This window comes from Taeniopygia guttata, chromosome 4A, assembly GCF_048771995.1.
Source record: "Taeniopygia guttata chromosome 4A, bTaeGut7.mat, whole genome shotgun sequence".
In the NCBI taxonomy this organism is placed as follows: Eukaryota; Metazoa; Chordata; class Aves; order Passeriformes; family Estrildidae; genus Taeniopygia; species Taeniopygia guttata.
The window spans coordinates 17458864-17483076 of NC_133029.1; the positions used below are offsets into that span (position 1 = coordinate 17458864).

Consider the following 24213-nt stretch of genomic DNA (forward strand, 5'->3'; position numbering starts at 1 on the left):
AGCAGGGCCATAACCAGGTGTGTCTGTGTTTCCCCAGAGTGCCGGGTGATGAAGGGGAGCCCAGCAGGTGCCACGGGCAGCAAATCCTCCCCCACCCCTCAGAAGAGCTCGGCCAAGAGCCCCGCGCCCATGCGCCGCAGCAAGTCCCCGGCCGATTCAGGTAACCACCAAGATGGTGAGTGATTGCTTCTTGTGTCTGGATTCCATGTGCTCTCACTGTTCCACTTTGTGCCACTGCAAAGGCACAAACTCTCTCTGCTTGCAAAGGAAACTCGGGTGTCTTTTGGAAACAAGAAGCTACAGGGGTGCTTAATGAAGATTGGGAAGGAATCTCCTGGTTGGTGAAATGCGGTTGTGGCTTGAGGTTGTTCCAGCCACACTCTCACAGCCTCCTTCCTCAAAAACATTTTAAAAGAAGTTTCTATTCCCCAGGCAGGAAATCAAGGCCCACAGTGCTCCCAGATGATCCCTGCAGATACAGATTTAGGGTAACCTCCTGTACAAACAAATGGTGATTATTGCACAGGTCAGGAGTGGCTCCTCTCAGTCATTACTTAAAGGAGACCGGTGACCTTGCAATTGCAGAACTGCTGATGGGTTATTGATGTGACACTGAGACACTCATGCAGTAATGGAAGAGAGGAAAATGGGAACCTTAATTTGCTGCAGCAGCTTGCACTGTTTGAAATGCCTCCCTCTTCCTTCAGTAGCACCTGGGTTGGCAGCACACGTGCAGAGCTGCAGGGCTGCCAGTCCAAGGCTGGGCTGCACAGTGCAGTAATTCTGGTAATTGATAGTTTTTAGAGTCATGGAGAGTTTCTGGGGTTATGGCTGATCTCTCACCTGCCTGCCTGCTCTGTTCCAAAAGAGAACCAGACATGGTCTCTCAATAAAATGGCCAAATCATCATTAAATGTGTCAGAATTCCAGGAGAGCTTCACAGCTTGATTTCAGGTGTCCCACAGCATCCACATAGGTGACAGAAACCAAAAATTCCTTTTCACCATCATGCTAACATGCTGCATATTGCATGGCAGCATCACATAACAGCTGACCATCAGTAGAAATGGGATTCTTAGACAGAAAATTCTCTTGGCAGTAGTCAGAAGGATTTCCCCCAGGAAACAGTTAATTTGTTCAGGTTCTGTGGGTGTTCTTCAGCTACCTAAAGAGACAGTGTGAGATTGGTTGGCAAATGCCAAGACTCTGTATTTTTTTTAAAAATTATTTCTCTCTAAGTGATTTTGGATTCATAAAGTTTTTCTTCAAGATTCCATTGTTGGCTCTCAAAGTCAGGCTTGCCTGAATTTAACCACTTTCACAACCCCAAATGCACACTGAAAGCACGATGGGAAACGTGATGTTGATTTACAAAAACCCAGAAGTAACACTCAGAGATGGGGGAGTCAGCTCATGCATGAGCAGCTTTAAACCTTCTCCACAAGCATCAGGTGCTGATTGCCACCAGAATTAGAGTTTACTGCGTGAGCACGGAGTTTAATGTGAAATGGCAATTATTGTGTGCCTGATTTTGACTGACTGAGCGACTCCAGGCCCAGGACAGTGACTCATCTGATGAGCTTTAATGAACACACTTAGCAGAGCTTTTCAGGGGGAGATTAAAACAACCAGAAAGGCTGAACAATAACCAGTTCCTGGAGTTAAAGTCAATAATGAAGAGCAAATCAGGTTTCTTTAATCTGTCCAGACAAGAGCCTTTCATGCTTTCCTGTAATTTCAGTAAAGGAAAAAAAATGCCCCTTGTCCTGCTTAATGAGAATAAAAAAGACTGATCTCTTTTAGTACTGAAAAATAGAAGACTCTTGTTTTCTCAGGACAGAGAGAAAAAAAATATCATTTTGTATTCTTGTATTGAATTGGTAATAAATTAAGTGGATTTACACATCTTTTAAGAATCAATATTTACATTTAGATGAGATTTGGAGTTGCCACATTCAAAAAGCAAAGAAAGCTGAATGAAGTCTGATTAATAAAAGATGATCTGACCTATTTTTTCCCCCCAGAATCTCACTCATTTAATGCGTGAAACTATTTAAAAGCAGTTTTACTTCAAATATATGCAATATTTCTGCTGTGTGTTTGCTCTCCTACCCATTTGTACCTTTTGTCTTTGTTGTCTTTCACTCTGCTGTGGTTGTAATGTGGAAACTCACGGGTGTTTCCTTGGTTTTGTGTTGTTTCTGTTCTTTCCAGTTCTTTTCTGTGTAGGTTTCTGTATCCTTTTTTCCCTACCAAAGGCTCCAAGGCCATTGTGACATCTCTGGGCACTGATGCCTGTGCAGGTTTGGAGGGAAATCTTTGGGTGAGAGGAATCTGAACCACCTCACCATGAGGTGTCACTGTGAAAAGCTCAATCCCTTTAGGCAGCCAGAGCCCTTCAGCTCCCAGGATATCCAAAAAAAAGTGAGGTGGCAAATCCACAGAAGCAATTTAAACATTGTTTTCTTGGCACGGTGCTTTTCTCTTACCATGCAGTTGTTTAAATGAATGAATGAAAATTAAATGAATGAATGCAGAATAAAGAAGTGGCTCCTTGCTCTAAGGAGATGGGAGCTCACCCCAATCTTTGTATTCCCAAGAGAAATCCTTCCTCCCTTCCCTCACTTACACCCAACCCATATCTGCACCTCCTGAGCAATGCCAGGGGATTTCTGGCAAAATTGGAGTTACAAAGCTTCTATGTATTTCTAACCTCATTTTTTCTTCCTAGGGAGTCAGCTTTGCTAAAAGACACAGCTCAGAGCAGTGAAATCCATACTAAACCACACCTGCAGGGCACCAGCCAATTCCTTCTCCTAACATGGCAGAGGAAGCCTGGGCAGAAGGAGAGAAGCCTCTGTGCTTCTGCTGTGATCCATGAGATTTAAATGGACTAGGGTCAGCATGAAGTTTGGCAGAATTTCTTTAACAGACTGCTCCAACAAGGAGTCAGGCTAAGCAAAAGCCAGAGCTAAATCTCAGGGGAGAAATAAAAGAGAGAAAATAATGATGTCATTTGCCATTCTTTCTTTGTTTTAAAAACTTGAATTTATCTTACGCTAACTGACATGCCCAACAAGGGTTCAGTTGTATAAAAACATGTGCTGTGATGGGAGAGCTTATGATTATTAAAACATAATAATCACAGGTACCTGAACTGAAATCTGAAAATGTCTTTGCCTTGATTTGACTTGGGGAAAATACGAGCAGGGCTCTGTGGCTGCTGCAGGACCTTAATGTCTTAGTCCACTAATGGACAGAGGGACAAAAGCACATTCAGCAGGCAGCAGCAATTAGCAAACAGACCCAGAGTGTCTGTCTGTCCTGGCTGCAGGGCTGCTCCCAGGGGTCATTATGGATGAGTGTGTCCAAAGGCAGCAGATGTCCAGGGAATGCCATGATGTCTCAGGTTTTGGCTTTTATATTTTTCAGACTTTGTGCTGCTTTAGTGTGTGGGTCTGGGCTCCACATGAGGGCACGGTGAGCTCTCTGCACAGAGCAGGGAAACAAAACAATTCCTTCCCCAGCTGGGCACCAAGGACAAATGATCCAAACCTCAGCCCAGGAGCACAAACAACGTGGGCTGGAGAGAGAAAAACAAGCAGGATGGGACTGCCTGGGCTAAAGCTGGAATGGGACAATGAACTCCAAGGTGCCAATGGAGCAGAACTGATCCCAGGGAGAGCCCCCGGGAGCGCTCGTGCATTTTGGGACCATTTTGGTTCATTTGGGTGCAGCCCTGGCTGGGCTCTGGTGCTGCCCAAGGTGGATCCATTGAGAAGATCCTTTAATAAATCCCTGCTTTATTCTTTAGCTCTGTCCAGCCTCTGTTCCAGGTCAGCTTTCTCAAAGCATCAGCCACATGGGACAGAGCAGCTTGTCCCCTGCTTGTTCCCTGCTTGTCCTGCTCACTTCCATCCCACAGGGCACACCCAGGAGAGATCCCCTCAGCAAACACAGGGGGAAAAGGGTGCCAGCACTGCAGAGCTGAGTGCCTGGAAGTTTGGACGTGCCTGAGCAAAGGATGCCTGTGCAGTCTGAGTTCTTCCATTCCTGAGGGTTCATTTTTCTGTCCTGAAGGGCAGGATGGCTCGTGCTCTCTGAACATGCTGCTGTTCCTACATTTGCTTCCTGCTGTCCTTGTTCTGCTTGTTCCCTTTCTTTATTTTCTTGGTGGCACTTCAAACCCTGACCTGGAGACAAAACTACCCATGTATTTTATGTTCCTTCCTCTCACTCTTGTGGCGTACTGGCTGCTCAGACTGGGATCTTGGTTGCAGAAGCCTGGGAACCCCAGTCAAGTGCGGATTATTGACTTTATTTAACAAATTAGTAGAAATAGATATCTTCACACATTTTGAGCACTCACTGTGAGCCTTGAGCCCTGCTTTTTCCATTTGTCTGTGGACAGAAATGTGAGTTCAGGAGATGGATCTCACTAACCTCATTTGCAGCTCTTGGTGCTTATCAGCACTGGGAATTCGGATCCAGAGCCCAGGCCATCCCAGCAGACCTAAGCAACACTCAGGGAACAGCTCCATATGAGAAACCTGCCTAAAAGTGTCTCAAAAAAGGCTGAAGAGGGACTTTTGACGAGGGCACAGAGTGATAGGACAAAGGGAGAATGGATTTAAGCTAAAGGAGGGCAGGTTTAGATATTAACAAGAAATTCTTTGCTGTGGGGGTGCTGAGGCCCTGGCACAGGGTGCCAGAGAAGCTGTGGCTGCCCCTGGATCCCTGGAAGTGCCCAAGGCCAGGGTGGACAGAGCTTGGAGCAGCCTGGGATGGTGGAAGTTGTCCCTGCCACGGCAGGGGTGGGATGGGATGAGCTTTAAGATCCCTTCCAACCCAAACCATTCTGTGATTCTGAAATATCTGTGAAGGAAGCAGAGAGAGAATTCAGTTTACCTGGATCTCTTCTCTCAAACATGACAGGAATATTCTCCATCCTCCCTCTCATGTGCTGGACAAGCCTGATTTCTCTCCTGAGTACAAACTGCCTCATGCACAGGGGGAGGTGAGGAGCCTGTGGAAAAAGGTGCACTGCTCCTGCAATTAAAGGATATGATATGTGCACTTTAAGGTAAATTGATGTTGCAGAGCAAATACAATACCATGAATACGCCATAATGCACAAAGACTAAAATAGTGGAAAAAACCCAAATAATCAAAATGAAAGCTGGTTCTAAAGAACAGTTCCAAACAGCTGAGTGTGGGTGAGATCCTGAGCTACCCTAAATCATCAGCAGATTTCAGTGGAGCAGCAGTGTTATGCACCACCTGGGACATGCTCTTTGCCTCCTGTTATTTTCTTGCATTTTAGTTCAAAGGAAATGCAGGCAAGTTTGCTTATGAACACTATTCTTCATTAGCAGGCAGAGAAAATTAAACTGCCCTTCTTCATTGTTGCTCCTGCTGCAAAATTCTGCTGTATTTGTAATGATATCCATCCGTCTCATTCCATTTCTGATGTGGATGTCACATCTGGTTTTTTGTTGATGCTCATAAAATATTTACATGCCTGCTGTAGCACTTAAAACTCTCATTGTATTAGGGAATTTCTGTCCTGCCCTGCAGCAATTACATCCATTTTGCTGCACACTGGCTCTGCTGTTGTTCCAGTCTTGTTTGTGGAAAGGAAATTGGGGATCCTTGCAGAGTTGTTAGGGGGCATTCTTCAGCTTAGGAAGGATGGGTGACAACTAGAGATAAATAAAGAGTAATTTTAAAAATCGGAAATGGATTCTGGCTAATAGAGATTCTATCAGTCCTCTTGTTCCCCACATTTTCTTTAATAGGAAATACAAAATCCTCGGTGAAATAAAACATAAAAGAGATCCAAGTTCTTTTTTGCTGAATTGCCTTCATTATTTGGCATATAGTTAGAGAATCCTCCTTTTTTCCCACCAGCGTGGAAGGCAGCTCATTTTGTAGAGTGGCACAGCCCAGTGCAGGGGCCAGCAGGAAACAGCTCCTGCCTTTCCAGAACAGGTTTTTCCCCCCTATCAATAAAGAATGGATTCAGTGAGATAGGGAGGTGAAGTGTCACTCTGTTGCCCAATTATCTATAAATCATTATTTCTACCACCTTTAAAAAATAACCATTTCCTCAATTGGGTGCATTTGTAATAGGAGAAAAGCTGTGTGTGATGAATAACCTCCTCTTCCAACAGAGGGGGAAGTGCATGGAAATGATGGATGTGAAGGCAGAGGAGCCACATCACCATGAATTTGTTGCCTCAAGGTGCTGGCAGCTCCTCCTTTGTCCCGGGGCTTTGAGCACGTTTCTGTTCACTCCTGTTTGACCTCTGCCTTTGCTGCAAACTTGAGCTTCCCCCTCTCCTCACAAGGAGGTAACAGAGAAGAGGAGTGAGGCTTTCTTAGGCATTAAAGCAAGAGCTGTGCTGGTTTTGCTCTTAAAAATACAGCATTCACACATTTTACTTTATGATACTTTATACACTTCTTCAGCCTCCTCCAAACACTCAAGTACTTGATGAATTCTAAGTTACTGATTTGTAGATTCAGCTCTTACAATTGAAAGCACAATTCCATCAGACTCTTTGGTCACTTAATCCCACCCACAATAAACTACAGCCAGGGCATTCCAGGCTGCTGTTTGTCTAATTGTTAATGTGTATGATTGACATCTGTCATTGCTTGGGTAGGATTCAGGATATCTTCAGCCTCTGGTTTCCAGACATGCCTTAAAGAGTTAGAGAACACAGAAATTATCTTTCTGTTTTTCTGGTGATATGTGCCTATGATCGACTTGGTGAGTATTTGCTGTCTGAAATATTGCTCCCTCAATTTATTTTGTATCTCACTGTTTTTTGCAGTCAAGCTGAAATCCTTGAGTTATGTTTATAGCTATGCTGTTCACTTGACGTTTTTTCTCCTGCCTAATATGAATAAACCATGGTGTTAAATGTTTGGAGACCTTCCATCTCCTCAAAGGAGAAAAATCTTCCCTTTGCTTGCCTGATTTCCAGCTTGTGTCTTGTTTTCTGCCAGCCAACGGGACCTCCAGCAGCCAGCTGTCCACTCCCAAATCCAAGCAGTCCCCGATCTCCACGCCCACCAGCCCAGGGAGCCTCCGGAAGCACAAGGTATTACGTTTCTTATACCTTACTACAGCTCCTTCTGCCTCAGCCCCTCAGGTCTGGGTGACACTGAAGTCATGGCAAATCCTCTGGAAGAGTAACAACAACTCCTGATGTTCAAATGCTGGAGCTCACCCTGGGTCGGGGGTGGCTCCGTGTGGTGGAAAAACTTCTCCTCCAACCTGTGCTTTCAAAAAAAATGCTCAGCAGTCTCTGTTGTTTGGTCTCAAGGCAATTTATTGCAAGTTATCTAAAAGATTTTCTCCTTGAGCTGCTGTGGTTTGCTCACAGCTCAGGCAGAGGCACACACACACCCTGACATCCTCTCTGACTCCCGACTGCTTCTTCTCTCCCCCTCTGCCCAGGGCTGTGCTGTCTTTTATATGGGACATTACGTGTTACATGGGTACAGTTTTCCCCCAATGCCTATTACCTATATTAAATGGTGCTTTTCTATCTTTTATATGGTACATTACGTGTTACATGTTACAGTTTTTCCCCAGTGCCTATTAACTATATTAAATGGTGCTTTTCTACTCTAAACCAATCTGTGAGTGCCAACATCACCCAGAACATGGAGGTAAGGAAGGAGAAAGAGGGAGGACAGAGCAGGCCCAGATCCCTCCATCTTAAAACCTCTGACCCCCATGTACAAAACTAAAACCCCCCTGTACAGGACTTAAAATTCCCCTGTACAGCACTCAAAAATTCTTCCCTCTACTTTGTGACTACTTCTACTATAATATCCAAACTTTTGTGACTTCTCGTTCTTCCTGCAAGGTTGGTAAATCATTCCATGGCTCAAACCCAAAATCACAGCTGTTTCCAGCTGCCTGCCAGGGTCTCAAATGCTTCTGACCTGGGCCCAGAACATCCAAAAATGTCTGAGGGACATTTTGAGTTCCGACATTCAAACAGGGGAGTTTGGCCCTTTACCTGTAAAAGTTGTCCTTTTGGGCAAGGTGGTGAGCAAAGCACTGGCCTGACTCCTCACCTGGAGTTGTTAATGTGTGCTGGAGACATCCAAAGGGATCAGAGGAGACAACTTACCCATGAGCTTGTGCCACTGTTTGAAAAAATCATTGATGGATGTGGTTTCATGTCAACCCTCCTGGCCTGAAAAGCCTCAACGTTGCCAAACCAGGCCCATTAAAGAGCAGAAGCAACACAAATGTTACTGCAGCTCTGAGACATCACTTTATGATGCTCCTCAAGAATTTAATTTCTTAAATGATTTAAGGCCATGCTCTGTTTTACAGGAAGCAGGTGATTCTTACAGCTGGTGTGGTAATTGTGTTGTGGAACAGGCCAACAGGTTAGCACAGCATCCTGGCAGAGATCAGGAAACCTGTATGGCTCATGGATAATTCATGTATTGATTTATTTAAAAGGTACTGCAGCTGTCACAGCTTTTTCAGTTCCTGTTATTCAGGGCCACTCTGTGCTGAGTTCTGACTTTCATTTCCAAGGGCCTTTGCATTTCTGGGATAGCCACAATGCTGCTTCCAGCAGTTTTCACTTGACAGGGGAACTGGAGCTTGGACACAAATGTAAGTGTGAGAGGAAGTCAGGGGGGTTTCTCCTTAGTAAACAGAATGTACCTCTCAGCCTGACTTTGAAAGCATTGACTACAAGTTTTTGAAGAGTAATTAAAAAATCCTGGTGGTTTTTCAGTCAACATAGAAGCCACTGTGGGCCAAGAGTCAGGGGTTGAACTAATTCTGTTTAACAAAGGCATAGCTGAATCCAAATGAAAACTGTTTTCCTTGGGACCTCACTCTGTTCTCAGCTGCTCAGTCTAAGTTTGAGAAAGCACACCAAATTTAACACAATCTATCCAGATTTATTATTAATTTATAATTGAGGACAGAATCTGGCCCATGGGTCATTAGTTGAGCAGAAGTGATGCTGCAAACTGCATCCTTTGCTTCAGCATTAGGGACACAAAATATTTTCTAAACTTTCTATCTCATTGAGAACTTTGGAGGTGAGGATTTGTGTCTCGGTCAAGAGATGTAAAATCACCTTTTTAATGTTTTATGTATGTTTGCAGCTGGCTGATTCATCCCCTTTCCAGTGCAGCCCTGAGACCATTTGTAATAGATGGTGACTGAAGAGGGCAAAGCCAGCCCAGCTATGATTTTCTCCACTAAGTTAAGCCAATCAGCAAACACAAATGCAGCATTTTAGGTTACCAGAATATTCATGCATCATTGTCTTTTCTCCCAGGACTAATTTCCTGCTTATGATGAAATAATTTTTCTTTTCTCCCCTTAAAGCTCAAGTGATAAATGCTTAGGTTGAGTTCACCACAAAATCCTATTTTACCACTTCTTATATCAAGATTCCGGTGAATTTCCTTCCTGAATATTTGGGTTTTTCTTCATGTTGCTCACAGTTATTACCTCTGTGTGGGTCAGAGTTCAAAAAGGTCCCAGGAGAGTTTTAGCTCTTGAGCTGGTTCCTGCACCTTGTCCCACACTGGACTTTAAACAAGTGGAATAAAATGGTTACCCCAGAAAGGGACACTGGAAAAGCTTTACATTAAGCATTTGATCCAAATGATAAACTTGGGATTATTTTCTTAACCTTTCCAACTGATTAGAAGTTACTTAAAATAAAGAATACACCATGGAACATGTGAATTTCCTGGGTATTTGTCCCAAGGGCAGCTGTCAAACCAAGGTAAGACTCTTTATTTTGGATTCAGGTTTAAAGAGATGTGTTTAAGGCACAGTGCTGCTCTTTCATGCATATGCTGGAATGGCCAAATTGATCCAGAACAATAAACTTATCCCTGAACAGTCAGCAGGAACAGAGATGCTTTTGCTGGAATGGACACATTGATCCAGAACAATCAAAAAACACTTCTGAAATTTATTCCTGAACAGTCAGCAGGAACAGAGATGCACTTGCTGGAATGGACACTTATTGTAAATGCAGGTGAACCCAATGGGAAGAAATGCTGATGTCTGACTCAATTCAGAAGGCTGAATGATTTCTTTATTATAACTATGCTAAAATACATTAATATACTATATAAAAGGAGGATACTAAAACTACACACTACTTTCTCTGACTCTAACTCTCACACAACTCATGACCCTCTCTGAGAGTCCAGCCCCAGGTGGGTTGGATTGGCCATCAGCTCAAACAATCCTCACCAGAATCCAACCAAGCACTCACCCAGGTAAACAATTCTCCAAACACCTTCCCCATAGGAAAAGCAAGGAGCAGAAATAGAAATTGTTTTCTCTTTCATTTCTCTCTGTGCACCTCTATGAAAAATCCTGAGAGGGAGAGAAATGTGCTTGCCACAGACACATTGATCCAGAGCAATAAAAAAACATTTCTGAAACTTATCCCAGAACAGTCAGCAGGAACAGAGCTGCTCTTGCTCCTCTGGGCAAGGAGCCTGCCTTGATTTCAGCCTGGAACTCCCTGGATTCTGGTGAGCCTAGCCCAGTCACCAGCACATCCCACCCTCTGCAATGTGAATTTTAGCCTGAGCTGCCCAGAGCCGCTCAGCTGCTTCCCTTTGCGTGGCCAAGGGTTGGAGCTGATGGTGAGGGTTAACATTTTCTCCTTTCTCCCTACAGGACTTGTACCTGCCTCTGTCTTTGGATGACTCGGACTCCCTGGGAGACTCCATGTAGAGCGGGATGTCCACCCTGCGTTTGGGATACAGCAAAGTTCCTCTGCCACAACAAGCAGATCGCTGACTGGTGCTTTCAAGTCAAAGGACACACGGTTAAATGTCATTTTTGTTCTGTGATTTCTCCTCTCTGTGCCACAAACCAACACCTGCCAGTCTATAGAGATAGAGGGATACCATTCTTCTAAGTTACAGGGGTGCAAAATGGGCATTGTGAGAAGTTTGGGGCCGTCGTGGCAACGATTCTGTGCATTTCCCATTTTCTTCTATTGTTTCTTCTGCTGCTGCAACCATGTGGTTTCCCTAGTGTTAGTAAAGTAGTTCCCCTGGAGGTGTGCAAGTGAACCCCTTGCTGAGCAGTTTGCAGGCTGGAGCAGGGCAGGTGATGTTCTCCACCTGGGCAAACTGCCAGCCTCTGCCAGCTCACCTGCTCCTCATTCACAGCCCCACTTTTGGCACCTGCATTCTAAAGAGTCTTGGTTTTATTGTGGAGGGCAGGAAGGGAATTTCTAGTTTGATATTTAATATGCCAGCAGATGCTTGGATGAGATAAGGAACGATTGTGTCAGATGCTAAGTAAGGTTAGTACAATAATTCAAATTATTCAAATATTGTTTGGTTGTTGTTTTTTTTTTTTAATAATTAAGCAAAAAACCATAAATCAGCTGAGTTATCTGGAGTAGAACACCTTCCACATGCAATGCTGCTAGCTGGTAACAAATATTTATACCTCCCCTATGGTATCTCTCTATCTCTGTTTGTAACAGTAATGCCTTGTGAACAGCCAACACTGAAAACACTGTGAGAATTTGTTTTCAGGTTTGACACCCTATAGGTCACTTTTTATAGCAAAAAAATCAATACACTTTTTATAAAGGAAAACCTTGTATCTGTGTTTTGGGAGTAAGGATTCAAGCTCCTTCTTTTTTATAAAAGCTGGTAATTTTCTTTTGTTTAAAAAACACGTTCAGAAAAAAAAAAAGTACAAAAAAAACCAACCACAACTGCAGAACAATAATAACAGCAACTCAGTTTAGAAATCTTGTCATCACTGCCAAAACAGACACGTGTAGGGGGGGAAAAATGGTCAATTCAAAATATTGAATGTTTTGATAGTTTTTGTAATGTTTAAGACTACGTATTTGGTTTTTTACACTTCAGTATTCCTAACTATGGCCAGATTCTTTACTTATATAACAAATGAAGTTTTGTGGTGTTCTAAACACCTGTATTTTAAGAAACTCTTCTATCTGAGAAAAACAAACTCGCTGTATTTAGAGAAAGCTTTTGCTTTTATTAATCAGTAATGCCTCCTCCAGAATGCAAAGTTCATCTCCTCACGCAGGGCTGGTGGTTTTTACTGCGCCAAAGCTTCGTCCTAGGCCAGCTGCCATTGCCTCCCTCCCCCATGGAATAAGCTTTGATGAAACTGATTCTTGCAGAACTTTACCTAAATGAAATCTGTGCAATCAAGTCTTTCTTTGTTGCTCTATTTGCTTTTTTTCTCCTTTTTCCCAACATAGACACCTACTCCCTGTTGCCTTGCAACCCCTTGTGATTAGGATGGATTTTATCCTTGTGGTGTTTGATGCTCCATGAATGCTGGGTTGTTCCCAAAGCCACTCCACATTTTGTTTGCTTGCATTGCTGGTTTGAAACAATCTGTGCAGGCTGCATCTTTTGATGCTCGTGTGAGCACACTTATAATGCAACTTTTTAAAAGAGATTTATCAGAGAGAGGCCAGGATTGGGAATTGTCAAGGGGTCAGAGTTATCATGCACCAGATTTGCACCCAGTAGTCTTAGTGCATGATCATTTACACCCAGAGTTTTGCACAAGGAGCCATTTGTTCTCACTGATAGCTTCATTTGATTGAATAACTCTCTGACTGCACAACTGCTAAATGGTCATTTTTAAATACTGTAAATAGAATCCTGGGGTTAGTTCACAGGCTAAGGGCTCGTTGAGGGTTTGTGAGGGGAAGGATGGTGCTGTGGACAAAGTTGGGTGCAGCAGTCAGCACACCTCCAAGCCCTTGGCATTGCTGAATTTCGTGTCTGAATGGGAGCAGGTCTCTGAGTAACCCTGTGCCTCAATCTGTCTGTCTGTCCCTGCAGGGACAGCTCTGTTCTACCTCACTGGGGGTTGTGAGGCCAAATGTTGGTTAACATTTGTCAAGTGCTTTCAGATCCTCTAACAGAAGGTGCTGAAATATTCTGGGTGCAGATTTGGTTATGGGTGCTAATTTTTTGGCTGTTTAATCCTGTGAGTGCTACTGTAGACACTGGTCATGAGCAAAATCCTTTTTTAAGCATAAGGATATCAAAGGCCTTGGTTATGCTAATCACAATATTATTCATCAGAGCTTTTGTCTTAGGGAAAGCTGTAGTGAGACAGATAACTTGACATGCTTTTACCCTCTCTGTTCTGCTGGTGGACATCTCAGAGTCCCTTCCTGAGTCTCTGCCCCTCCAGGGGCCCTGAGCAATAGCCATGGATGGAACTGCTGTCACACAGTGACAGAGGCCATTCCTGTCACAGTCAGGGGGAGCCTGTCCTGCCACAGATCCACCAGGAAACCCAAATCCTGGCTGCTCTCTGCAGCCTGAGCTGCTGGTGGGAGGAAGGGAATCTGGGAGATGCTCTCAGCCCGTGTGTGTGAGTGCAGTTTGCAGGATCCCGAGGGAGGAATGATCCTTTGTTTGGATGGCTGTTGAGAAGGGGTTCCTTTCCTTCCTGCCAAAGGCTCTGTTTGGTTGTTTGGAGATGCTTTTCCTGGGGGAGCATCACTGAGGAATCACTGAGCTCTTCCTCCTGAGCTGCACCTGGTGGCACATCTCAAACCTACTCCTGCCAGCTCTCCCTTGGGAATGCAGCTTTGTTTGCATGAGGATCATCCTGTGGTGGGGCTGAGCCCAGCAATTCCTTCAGGGAATTAGGGGGACCTTGAAAAGGCCTAAAAGAATTAAAGTTAATTGTTCAGTGGGAAAAATAGCCATTCAAACCAGCAGAAGCCACAAAGAAAACAGGGTATGAGGTCAGAATCCCAAGTTTTAAGAAGCAATTTTCTAGGTAGAAATGCCTGGGCAGTAGAAGTCAGTGAGCATTTCAGCTGTAGCATAGAGTGAAGTCTGTATTAATGCCAATATTGCATGAATTCTTGTACAGAAATGCATGTGGAATGTTACATACATTCAAAACTAGTTATCTTTGGCTTTGTAGGATCCCTCATCTAGATTTGAATACAAAGAGAAATAGTGCACAGGCATCAGAGCTTTGTTACTTAAACAGAAGGGCAGCCCTGATTCAGGAAATAACTTAAAAGCTTAAATTTTAGCACGTGCTTTACTCCTGTTGACTTTTCACGAGATTAAGCTTGGGTTTGGTCAGAAGGCTTTCCTGAACTGCTGTGAATTAGTAATTACTTCCAATTTACTATAGCAATTCCAGACCCTGTGAGATCCTGGAGCAGATGATAGTAATTCCACTATATACTCCAGAGTTCACCTTTCATATATACTTTTTTTTACATTTACAAGCACATAAAGCTCCACATGATATGAGGATTTGCCATATTAATTCTGTTATAAATCTCTATCTAATTTGCCTCATGAGGCTGCCTTTAGTGCTTTCAGAGACTAATTGAATCACTGAGACTACATTGTTTTAAAACAATACAGTATTTAAAAACAAATTGGAGAAACTCTTAAAGTAGCAGGGCTTAGTTTCTTTGAAATCTGCCTTTATTCAGAATAATTTAGCAAATTTGCATAGTAAGATCCCTGTCATAGTCATTAGGAAGGAATAGTACAGACAGAAGGGTTTAGCATTTTTACACTCAGGTGATGGTCTTGACTGTAGAAGATGAGAGCAATGCAGCAAAACCTTCAGCCTTGGGATTTTAATCACTTGTAAAGCATTTATAATCCTGAAGTTTCTGGTTTAAAGCCTCATCTGGTATATGATTTGGAGCTAGTTCAGTTCTACCACCTAAATATCTTGAAGTGATTTGGAAAGAGTTTGATAATGGGATTTTGCTTTGTGGTGGGAGTTGGAAGCAGCTTTTCCCTACCACCGTCTGTGTTTCCAATATCTGCACATTATTTATTGTCTTCTCAGGAGCTAGAAACCCTAACTGTGTTATTTCCATAGACAGTAGAAGAATCCTGCTTAGAAAACAGCTTCTACATCTCACCCTCAGCTAACACCCATGTAGGCATACAAAGAACCAACACACTTGGTCGAGCTGCTATTTCTCTCTCATTTGCTTGTTCAGTACTTCTGAAGGGGAAAAAAGGTAGAACCAAAAATTGTGGCAAACAGCAAAGCAGTGTTACACCCAGGCATTTCCAAGGGCATTAAAGTGTTCGTTTCTCCTTATCCAGATGGATAACGTTTTCTAGGATGCCTTGTCTTTGCTTTTTCATGCCTTTGGGGTCAGTGCTGCTCTTCCTGCTGCTTCCCAGCACACCCTGTGGGAGTGCTCTGGGATTCCAGCTGAATCCCCACCCAGACACTGCTCCAGGGACAGCCATCCCTGGAAGTGACATCTTCTCTGCAGGGGCCCAGTGTGGGTTTGGCAGCCTGAGCCTTCCCCAGTGTGCTGGGAGCACTGGAGTGATTTTGTCACTGACCTCTGTGGTGCCCAACAGCCATGCAAAGCATACAAGAGTTCTCTTCCACTGTAGTAGAGGCAGAATCATTCTTAGAGAAAGGGATAAAAAATAGCCAAGTAAAGTAGATATAAAATTAGTCTAGAAAGTGTCTCCTCAAGCTAAGACAATCCATAACCAGAGAAAAGCTCTGTAGAGGTGTGTTTGCCACATGCCAGGTGCTGATCACGACCATGATGGAACAAAACTTTTCCCATGTGGTGACTTAGGCTCCAGGTCAGTTTTCTGGTTGCTGATGGAAGCAGGCTGGGACAGTGTTTGGTACTGGTGAGGTTCTTTGTAGAAGCAAATGGGTGGCATGAGAGGAGGATCTTTTTTCTGTGTATCTAAAGAGTCAGGAGGAGTGCTGTACGCAAGACATCTGGAAGGGATCCAGCTGAACCCCACCTTGGTGTGATGGGAGCAGGAAGGTCAAGACTTTTAAGTGCCTTCTAACATCCCTTGGGCTTCAGAAGCAGGACTGCATGTGCCCAGCAAGGCCTAGGCTTCCATGGCCTTGACCAAAGGAGACAGGGCACGCTTCAATTCTCAAGGTATTTAGCCCTTCTCCTGAAAATTGCTGTCTCCAGAACCACAGAATTCTTCTGGCTGATGCTTCTGTCCCATCTGCACAAATCTGAGCCTCTCCACAGTATCTCAGGAAATGTTAAAGCTGAGTCTTGTGTCTCGCAGCTGCTCCTCACTGTGGGGTGAACAGGGCTGGGTTCTGCTGCAGTGGTTGTTGATTCTGCTGGTTCAGATTTCTTCATCCTCCTCCTCTGCTCCTGGCTCGAGAGCTGCTTTCTCCTGGTGCCTGCAGTGAAAGGCTGGGAGCAGCAATGTGTAGACCCCTCTTTGCTTTGTTTTGTTACCTCTGGAACAATTCTAGTCAGTGATGACTGGAGGTCTGAGGCCAAGCTGACAAACCCACATTTTGACAGGGAGAGGGGAGATTTTCAGGGTTTTTAAGGAGGTGGGTGGAAAGGCTTTTTCCAGCAATGCCATTGCACAGCTGCTGTGACAGGATCCCAGCTGCAGGGTCTGGTGTAAATACTACAGCTGCAGAGGAAAATGTGGAGTTTTAGGGTCACAGACCACTGTCCATCCCTCGGGACACTGCTTAGAGAAGGTTAAATACAGCAACACCTCTTTTTGGCCAACAGATGAGCTTCTGAGCACATGAGAATCAAACCTAGTGGATTCAGCAGTGGAATTTTTGAGCCATTGGGGTTTCAGAGCTGTTGGGGTGTGGCACAACTCTGGACAGATCACTTCTCCTCGTGCCATGGTGCACAGAGGGCTGGTTCCAATACTTCCCTCCAGCTGTAGGGTGCTTTGAGATAAGCTGATACAAAGAGCTTGATTTTAAAATGTATTCATTGCTCAGCTACTCTGAACACGTTACAGAAGCAAACTGGCAAGTCTCTCACAGAACTCTGGCTCTCTCAAAACTCTGCTGTAAAAATGCTTCAATATTTCAATCATGGGGAAAGACAGACACCTCATTTTTAGCTCCCCATTGAAACCAGCACCATGGGGGAACCAGCAACATCCCTGGGAGGAAGGAGATACCCTCATCCAGCAGCCCATTTATCTCCTGCCTGAATACAGGCCTCACTGCCCCCCTTTTTTTTTTATTAGATGTACGTGCACATATCAGGGGCAATTCATGCTAGTAATCAAAATATGGGCCTTGTGTTTACAAACAGTGAGTAAGTCTAATTATTTCAGTGGCTTACTACCAAGAAAACAGTGGGCCAGGTGCTGAAAAGCTTCTTGTTTAGAAAGTGTTTGTGGCCAGATGTCTACTTGGGAGAGAGCAGTGTCCTTGTCCTTGCTTAGTGCACCTGAATTCACCTCTTGTGACTCTTGCATTTATCTCCCTGAACTCAGGACTCTGGAACCAGTTTGGAGGTTCCCTAGATATGACAGTTTGTTATTCAAACTGAAGAAAAAGGAGGATGCCCAAAGGGAATTAACAAATCTTGGCAGTAATTAATCTGTCAGCTGAAAAAGAGAAAGTTGGCATCATCAGGGAAAGATGCCACGATGGAAAACACAGGGAATGAAGGGAAAAGCCTGTTCCTTAGAGGAATGGTGGGAGATGTTTGTTAGGAGGCAGATACTGAGTCATGAAATGAGCTGGAGCTTCAGAGAAAATCCAGTGGCAGGGAGAGCAGGAGGCACAGCACTGGAGATGCCAGTGCCACTGATGTGTGGGAATAATGAAACACAAAAGCCAAGACATTCTGGGGACAAACAAAGGAGGAGGCTGGGGCTAACTGAGGCTCTGTGGCTTGGTTTGGGCAGAAGAGCAGCAGCAGCTCCTGGCTGTGTGTTAGAGTCATGTCCCTGCAGGTACCAGGCCAGGGGTGGTGTCTGTCCACAGCAGCGTCTGTCCCTCTTCCCCTGGCAGAAATAAGGCCAAACCTGGCTGCAGGCAGGAGAACTCGGTGTGAAGCTCCTTCCCTGCTGCTGTTTAACTCTCCTGCCAGCACGTGCCATCCCTCAGAGGGAGAAGGAAGATCCAGCCTTGTGCTGGAGGACAGCACCAAGCTGTGGGTTGGGTTTATTTACACTCCCCCCTGTGTCAGATCAGAAATGGCACTCACTGATCAGCACACCTTGGCCTGGCAGGACAGAGCTGGCACTCTGGGGAATGCAAGGGAAAAATGAGGGCACCTCAGAGCCTCCCATCCCCTCCCACAGGGCTCAGCAAACTGGGAAGAGTGGCACCAGGGTGCAAAGGCAGGAGAGACTCCTCGAGGAGGTGTCCTGGGTTTGCTGTGCGGGCACAGAGGTGATGCTGATCTTGCCCAGGAAATGCCCAGCCCCTGTGTGAGAGCTCAGTGGGACTGAACAAGGGCACCCGTGTTTAGCCCTGGTTTTCTCATGAGATCTTTTTCCTAAATTCAGTTGGGTTATAGTGTTTGTGAATTTAATCCTAAACCACTAAATAACTGACTTATCCAAACACTTTTTTTGCTGTACAGTCTCAGATTAGTTTTTGTTGTTGCATAAAGATTGCATCCCTTTATTTCCATAAATTCTCAGACACTCAGTATAATGCAAATGGAACCCAATACACCTAATTTTCTGCTGCTTTAACCAGGCAGAAGCTCCTCTGTAATTAATTTATGAATCTATTTGGTCCAAGGTTGGTGTCCTATTTCAAAGATTGATTACTGTTGATAATTCTTGTGTGATTGATTACTTGAGTGCAGATTCAGTTTCCTGGGTGACAACTGCAGCCTTTGCAGAGAAAACCTCACTAACCCCAGTTACAAAGTGATCTTGTGTGGACCTCAAATAGCAAGTTATAGATGGGAGATATTTTGTATAGTTTAATTATAGTTACTGATAAAGCTTAAATAGTTTGCTGAAATACCTTAAAAGTTTCAGAATTGAAAATTAAACGAGGAACTTCAGCAAATCAGGGCCTCCTCCATATTTTTGGCTTCTAAAAAGTGTTGACTTTATCTCACTTCACCCTCACTCACTCTACCAATAGACATGAGTCCAGCAGGTTTATGGAACTAGAAGTAGCATTTCTATTTCTATCAGTATTTTCTACTCTAGTCCCAGCTAGTACCAGGCAGAACAGAGATTTATGACTGGCTTGGTTTTTAGAGAAAAGCACTGCCAAATGTCTCTGAAATAAAAAGGAAGGTCTGGTTCATTTTAGGTGACTCATCTAAACTCAAGGCTGCTTTTGAATTTTATCCAAGCTGGTTCTTCCATCTCTCTTTGCAAGAGTTGTGTGTAGGAAATGGAGCTAAATTGGAGTCAGATTTGCACAGGGGGTTGTTGCAGAGCACAGGGACTCACCTGGCACGTGCAGTCAGGATGGAACACGGTGGTGGTACCTGGTCAGGGAGAGCCAGAACCAAACCCTGTCTGAATCCCTGAGTTCTGGGAATCCATGCACAGGGCCAGACTTGGGAAATACCTGGAAGGGCATTAAGGGACCAAATGGATCCCAACCTTGGGTCCAGGCCCAGTTCTTAACAAATTATTTTCAGAGAATCCCTGAGAAACATTTTGTGGGGGTTATTTTTGTTGTTTGGGTTTTGGGGGTTATGTTGGGGGAGTATTTTGCCTTTTTTTTTTTTTTTTTTTTTTTTTTTTTTTTAATTACAGCATGGCTGCTTTTCTCTATCTGCTTCCAACCACTGCAGAGCAGGTATGGATGGACTTGTAATTCACTTTCCTTAGCAGGTGGCAGGTGAAACCCTATGATATTAGTTTTCCTTCTCGTGCTGACCATACAGGGGGGTTGCAGAATACATGTTTTTTTCCCCTTTCTTTCCCTCTCTTTAAGACAGAGGAGCTTTTTCCAGATTTAGTGTGATGGCTAATGATGCATCTGCCTAAAAAGAAGAATGTCTAGGGAATTAATTGCACTGCTAATTGCTGTTTTTAGATATGGTGAAGCAGGAGTATTGAATGTAAGAACAAGGAAGCCTGTGAGTTATAATTACATGCTGAATTCTGACATGTGAAATTGTTGTTAGTTTGCTTCTTATTTAAATGATGGGTGATCCAAGCAGCTTTAGCACCGTGGCAGTCCAAGTACAGCTGTGATTAGCAGTTAGAAGACACCCAGGGTCTTTTGGAAAGAGGAAACCTGTCTAGCCCAATCTCTTCTGTTCTCTGAAATGACACATTCCCCTCCATAATTCTCTGGATTTTGTGACATTATCTAGTCTGGAAGCACAGGAAAGGAGGATCAGCCTGCTGGCTTTGCTGTCACTAGCCTTTGTCGGCTTTCTCAGTTACAAATCCTGTCCCAAGCTGAGGTGAGAGCTGCCACCGCCCAGCCTGAGCTCCTGACGCTGCTCTGGAGAGCAGGAGCAGCTTTGCTCAGGACCAGAGCTGCAGAGCCAGCAGTGCTGGGGAGGGAGATGTGCAGTGAACTGGAACCTGATGGTGGATCCCTGTCGTAGGTCATTCATTGAGTTGCTATGATTTCCTCATTAACGACAAAGCTGCAATATAATATAACAGAACTGAGAGGCCACGATTTTTGTATTTTCTCTTGTCGTTCAGAGGGTGGGGTTGGAGGGGCAGCTGGGTTTAAAGTTTAGCTGGTATACTTTAAACTCTGTGTACATAACCTTGGAGGACACAGGGGTGGGAAGGGGTCCGTGGTTATTTTGGTGGGATTGGTAAACTTCAGGATGTTTTTGTTTAAAGAGTAAGGTATTTAATTAATGACATTGTACAAAGAGCTATTAATTTAAATAGTGCTTTTGTTCTCCTACCCCAGACCTGTCTAACTTTTCTTTTTGGCAAGCCTGCAGCAATGCTGATCACGTTGACTTTTGTACCTTGGGGGAGTGTGTAGAAGGGGAGGGGAAATGCTTTTCTCTTCAGACAAATAACGTTGCCCATAGTTAACTTCCTGCTTGGATATATACCTTGAATTCCCCTTATGCTGAATTTTTATGTGAAGGTCTCTTCAAAGGGACAGAACAAGCAGAGGTTATTCCAAAAGATCTCAACTGTATCATCTTGTAATATATTGCAGCTTTATGCCAATGATTCCTTGCTTACCTGTACACAGTCCATGCATGTTTTGAACTAATTTTGCATTCTCCATTTGTGGTGAGTTATTTAGCATTTTAACCACCTTTTGTGCCATTCAACTTGTACAGAAAACATTTTTATTGACGTTTTAAAGGGAAGGGGAAGAAAATAAAAAGACCCCTTCTGCTCTCTAGTTGTAGGTAGAACTCAGTTACTTAGCAAACAGATGTAGATGAGTGGTTGTAGTGTTAGAAACGTTGGCTTGCTCGTGAACCAGCTCTTGAGAGTAAATGCATGGTCCTGTTCTTCTCTTTTCTTAATTAGCTCTTCCTTTCCTCCTGGAAAGACTCTCTCTCTCTCCCTCTCTCTTACTCTTTGTCTCTCTCTCTCTCTCGTGGTTGTAAAGTACAGATTTGGGCATAAATAAAATGATAAATGACCAGGTTTGAAAAGCAGTTCTCAACAGGTTCTCTCGGGGAACGTATTTCTCGCAGTGCCTTGCCTTGGCACGTTGATCAGATCCAGCTTGAAGGATCCAGCAGGTGGAGATCAGTCCCCAGTGCCTCTGCTCGAGCTGGGGAGCGAGGCCAGCCCTTGGAAGTTTGGCTCTGGTGGAGGGTGAGGAGCTGCTGGGCCACTGAGGCAAGAGGCACGAGCAGCATCAGCCGTGGCCTCCACTCCTGGAGGTGGTGGTGATGTCCCCAGGACTCATCCCACGGCCCCTGATTTGCAGAGTTTGCACACACTTTTGATTTTCCTGGATACACAGCAAGGGGGTGGGGATGGGATATGGGAATTATGTTGTTGAGGGGTCTGTAGACAACTCCTTCTCCACACTCCCAGGCTCTGAGTTGAGTAGAAGGGGCTTCTTGTTTATTAGCTGTGGTTCTGTTGGCAGTGGAGGACAGAAAATGGGCAAAGTCTTGGAAAAGATGGGGTCACTCACAAAGACGCATTTTGTAAGAAATGGACTTAAAGAAACCCCAAAAAGCCGTGCCACAAAATCACAAAGTGTACCTAGATCCACACCTCTATTCCCTATGGCTCTTCTCCCTTAACAGAATTTCCTTTTGTCAGAAGATTTGACTAGGAAAATATTCCATTTTTGTGAGGTGTTGTGAACTGTTTTTACTACTTGTAATAACCATCCCGGGTCTGAGTATTCTTGTAATGCAATGCCATGCAGCAGAGAACCTGTCCACTTTATAGCTTTGCTCTCAATATTTGTTACTCATTGTTTTCTCATCTAAATGTACATTTGCAAGATGTGTGTAATGTCATTTTCAAAAAATAAAATTTGGTTTCAATATTTAGGCTGATAAATACCTTTCTGAGCCTTTTATTTGTTGAGTGAGTGTTGACTTTGACTTGGGAATTATAGAAGAGTCATGCATTTTGATACCTCAACTTTCCCAAATCTGCCCCACTTGTATAAATGCAGAAAAAAAAGAGACTGGGGAGGGAATTTGATGCCCCTGAATTAATTAAGATACAAATCTGCCTGACTGAAACAGCCCAACCTGTGCAGGATTCTTTTGCCTAAAGGAATGAGCTCCTTGTGGATCCCACTCTGGGAGGAAAGGGGAAAATCAGGGCAGCTCTTTCCCTGTGTGAGCACTGCAGATAAAACTGTGGATTCAGAGCAGCAAATGTGGCCCCCATCTGAACTCTGCCCTGGCTTCCAGGGCCTGGGCAAAGCCTGTGCAGTCCACATGAGTTTGGGGAAGTTTGGTGAGATTTGAGAGCTGCTCTATGTTTGTCCTGCCTTCCCACACAGGCATGAAAAAATGCCAAGTTTTCCTTTCCCAGCATCTCAGTCAGAACCACAGTGAGGACAAAAGCTTTCTCCCCTGTGAGCCCTGAGAAATGACAATAAAGCGTAGGCTACCAACCCATCGCCCCTCTTGGCAAAGTGCTGGCACCCACTTGTGCCTGGACAGGCCAGAGCAGCACAGACAGTGCAGTTGTGTTTGCAGGGAAAGGCCACATGGAAAAAATGCAGTTCCCATCATGAAACCAGGAGAAAACCACCCTCAGGGCAGCCTTTATGGGCTGAAACTGAAGGAAATGTTATCAGAAAAGCAGAACGAGTGCTTTAGAAAACTTTCTACTTGTGTCCCTGTGCACTCGAGGAGCAAAAACAAAGCCCTGGTGTCTCTTTCAGGGGCTGTGTGTTGGATCGGGACAACAAAATCCTGGAGGAAGTGCTCCTGCCCATGCAAAATGTTCTGAAAATACCAGATTTAAAACCTGCTGTGTGCACCTATCACAGCTATTCCAGGGACTCCAGAGAGAGTTAAAAGGAAATCTAAATGCTGGTAGTGTGGCACCCCCAACCAGCACTGCAAGCCATTGGAAATGATGCTGCTGTCTTAGCAGCAATTCCTCTGGCACATATGGAATCACTCCAGATTTACTGTTGTGTCAGTGAGAGTAAAATTCAGCTTCCACAGCCCGGCCTTTCTGCTGCATCAGCCTGGATCTAGGCAGAAATGAACCTCAGGGATCCTGGAATATGCTGGTACATCTGAGCAGCAGAAGTGTTTGCTCCTGAGAAGTCTCAATCCGAGTGTGCCAGCCCTGTGTGCTATCAGTTGCTTGGACTGAAGTAACTTCTGGCCTGGTTCAAAACCCTTTGGCTGCTGTCTTCTGCTTCTCCTGGTTTGTGAAGACAACACAGGAGGATTTTAGATCCCTGGAAATTAAGCTCAGCATCTGTGTTCAGATTTTGGGCTTCTTGAGCCTGGGGTATCAAATCTGGAGTTTGACCCTGCTCTCTGCTGCTCCCTTTCACCATCTGCCGTTAAATCTTGTGATTTTAAAAGCTTTTTTCAGGTTGTCACCCCAGGTTGGCTCTGTCCTGTGCTCCAGACAATTCACCAGGCAATGCTGGTCCACATTCTAAAGCAGAGGTGTCCCAAAGGATGGGAGTGACCATAACCATGGAGAGATTCTCCAGGGAGCTGTGAAAACCCTGAGTGGGATGAACACCCCAGTGACACTGCTTTAAATGTATCAGTGATTTTTCAGCCTTGTCAGGCTGATCTGCATCTTTAGCTGCCTTAAAAGCTTATTCATAACTTTTAATAGTCATATATTCTGAACATAAGAGACATGACTAAGAGTTCCTGGTTTTGGCTGGGAGAGAGTTAATTTTCTTCCCAGTAGCACCAACTCCAGGTGTTGTGTTTTGGGGTCAGTGTGAGGATAATGTTGATAACGCACTTGTTTTCAGTCATGGCTAAGCAGTGTCTGTGCTCAGACTTCTCAGCT

At 44.4% G+C, this 24213-nt stretch overlaps 1 protein-coding gene across 5 annotated transcripts in view; it reads left to right on the forward strand.

Moving 5' to 3' along the window:
- The window catches only part of DCX (doublecortin), a 78851-nt gene extending 56588 nt beyond the window's left edge, over positions 1-22263 (forward strand). For 2 of the 5 annotated variants that reach the window (XM_030272909.4, XM_041716220.2), the window contains 3 exons: positions 38-175; positions 7015-7112; positions 10703-22263. In XM_030272909.4, coding sequence (XP_030128769.1) covers positions 38-175; positions 7015-7112; positions 10703-10759 — 293 coding nt within the window. In that variant the 3' untranslated portion in view covers positions 10760-22263. The remainder of the gene's footprint in view (positions 1-37; positions 176-7014; positions 7113-10702) is intronic. The other 3 variants (XM_030272913.4, XM_030272914.4, XM_030272915.4) reach the window with 3 other exon arrangements.
- Positions 22264-24213: the final 1950 nt, after the last annotated feature.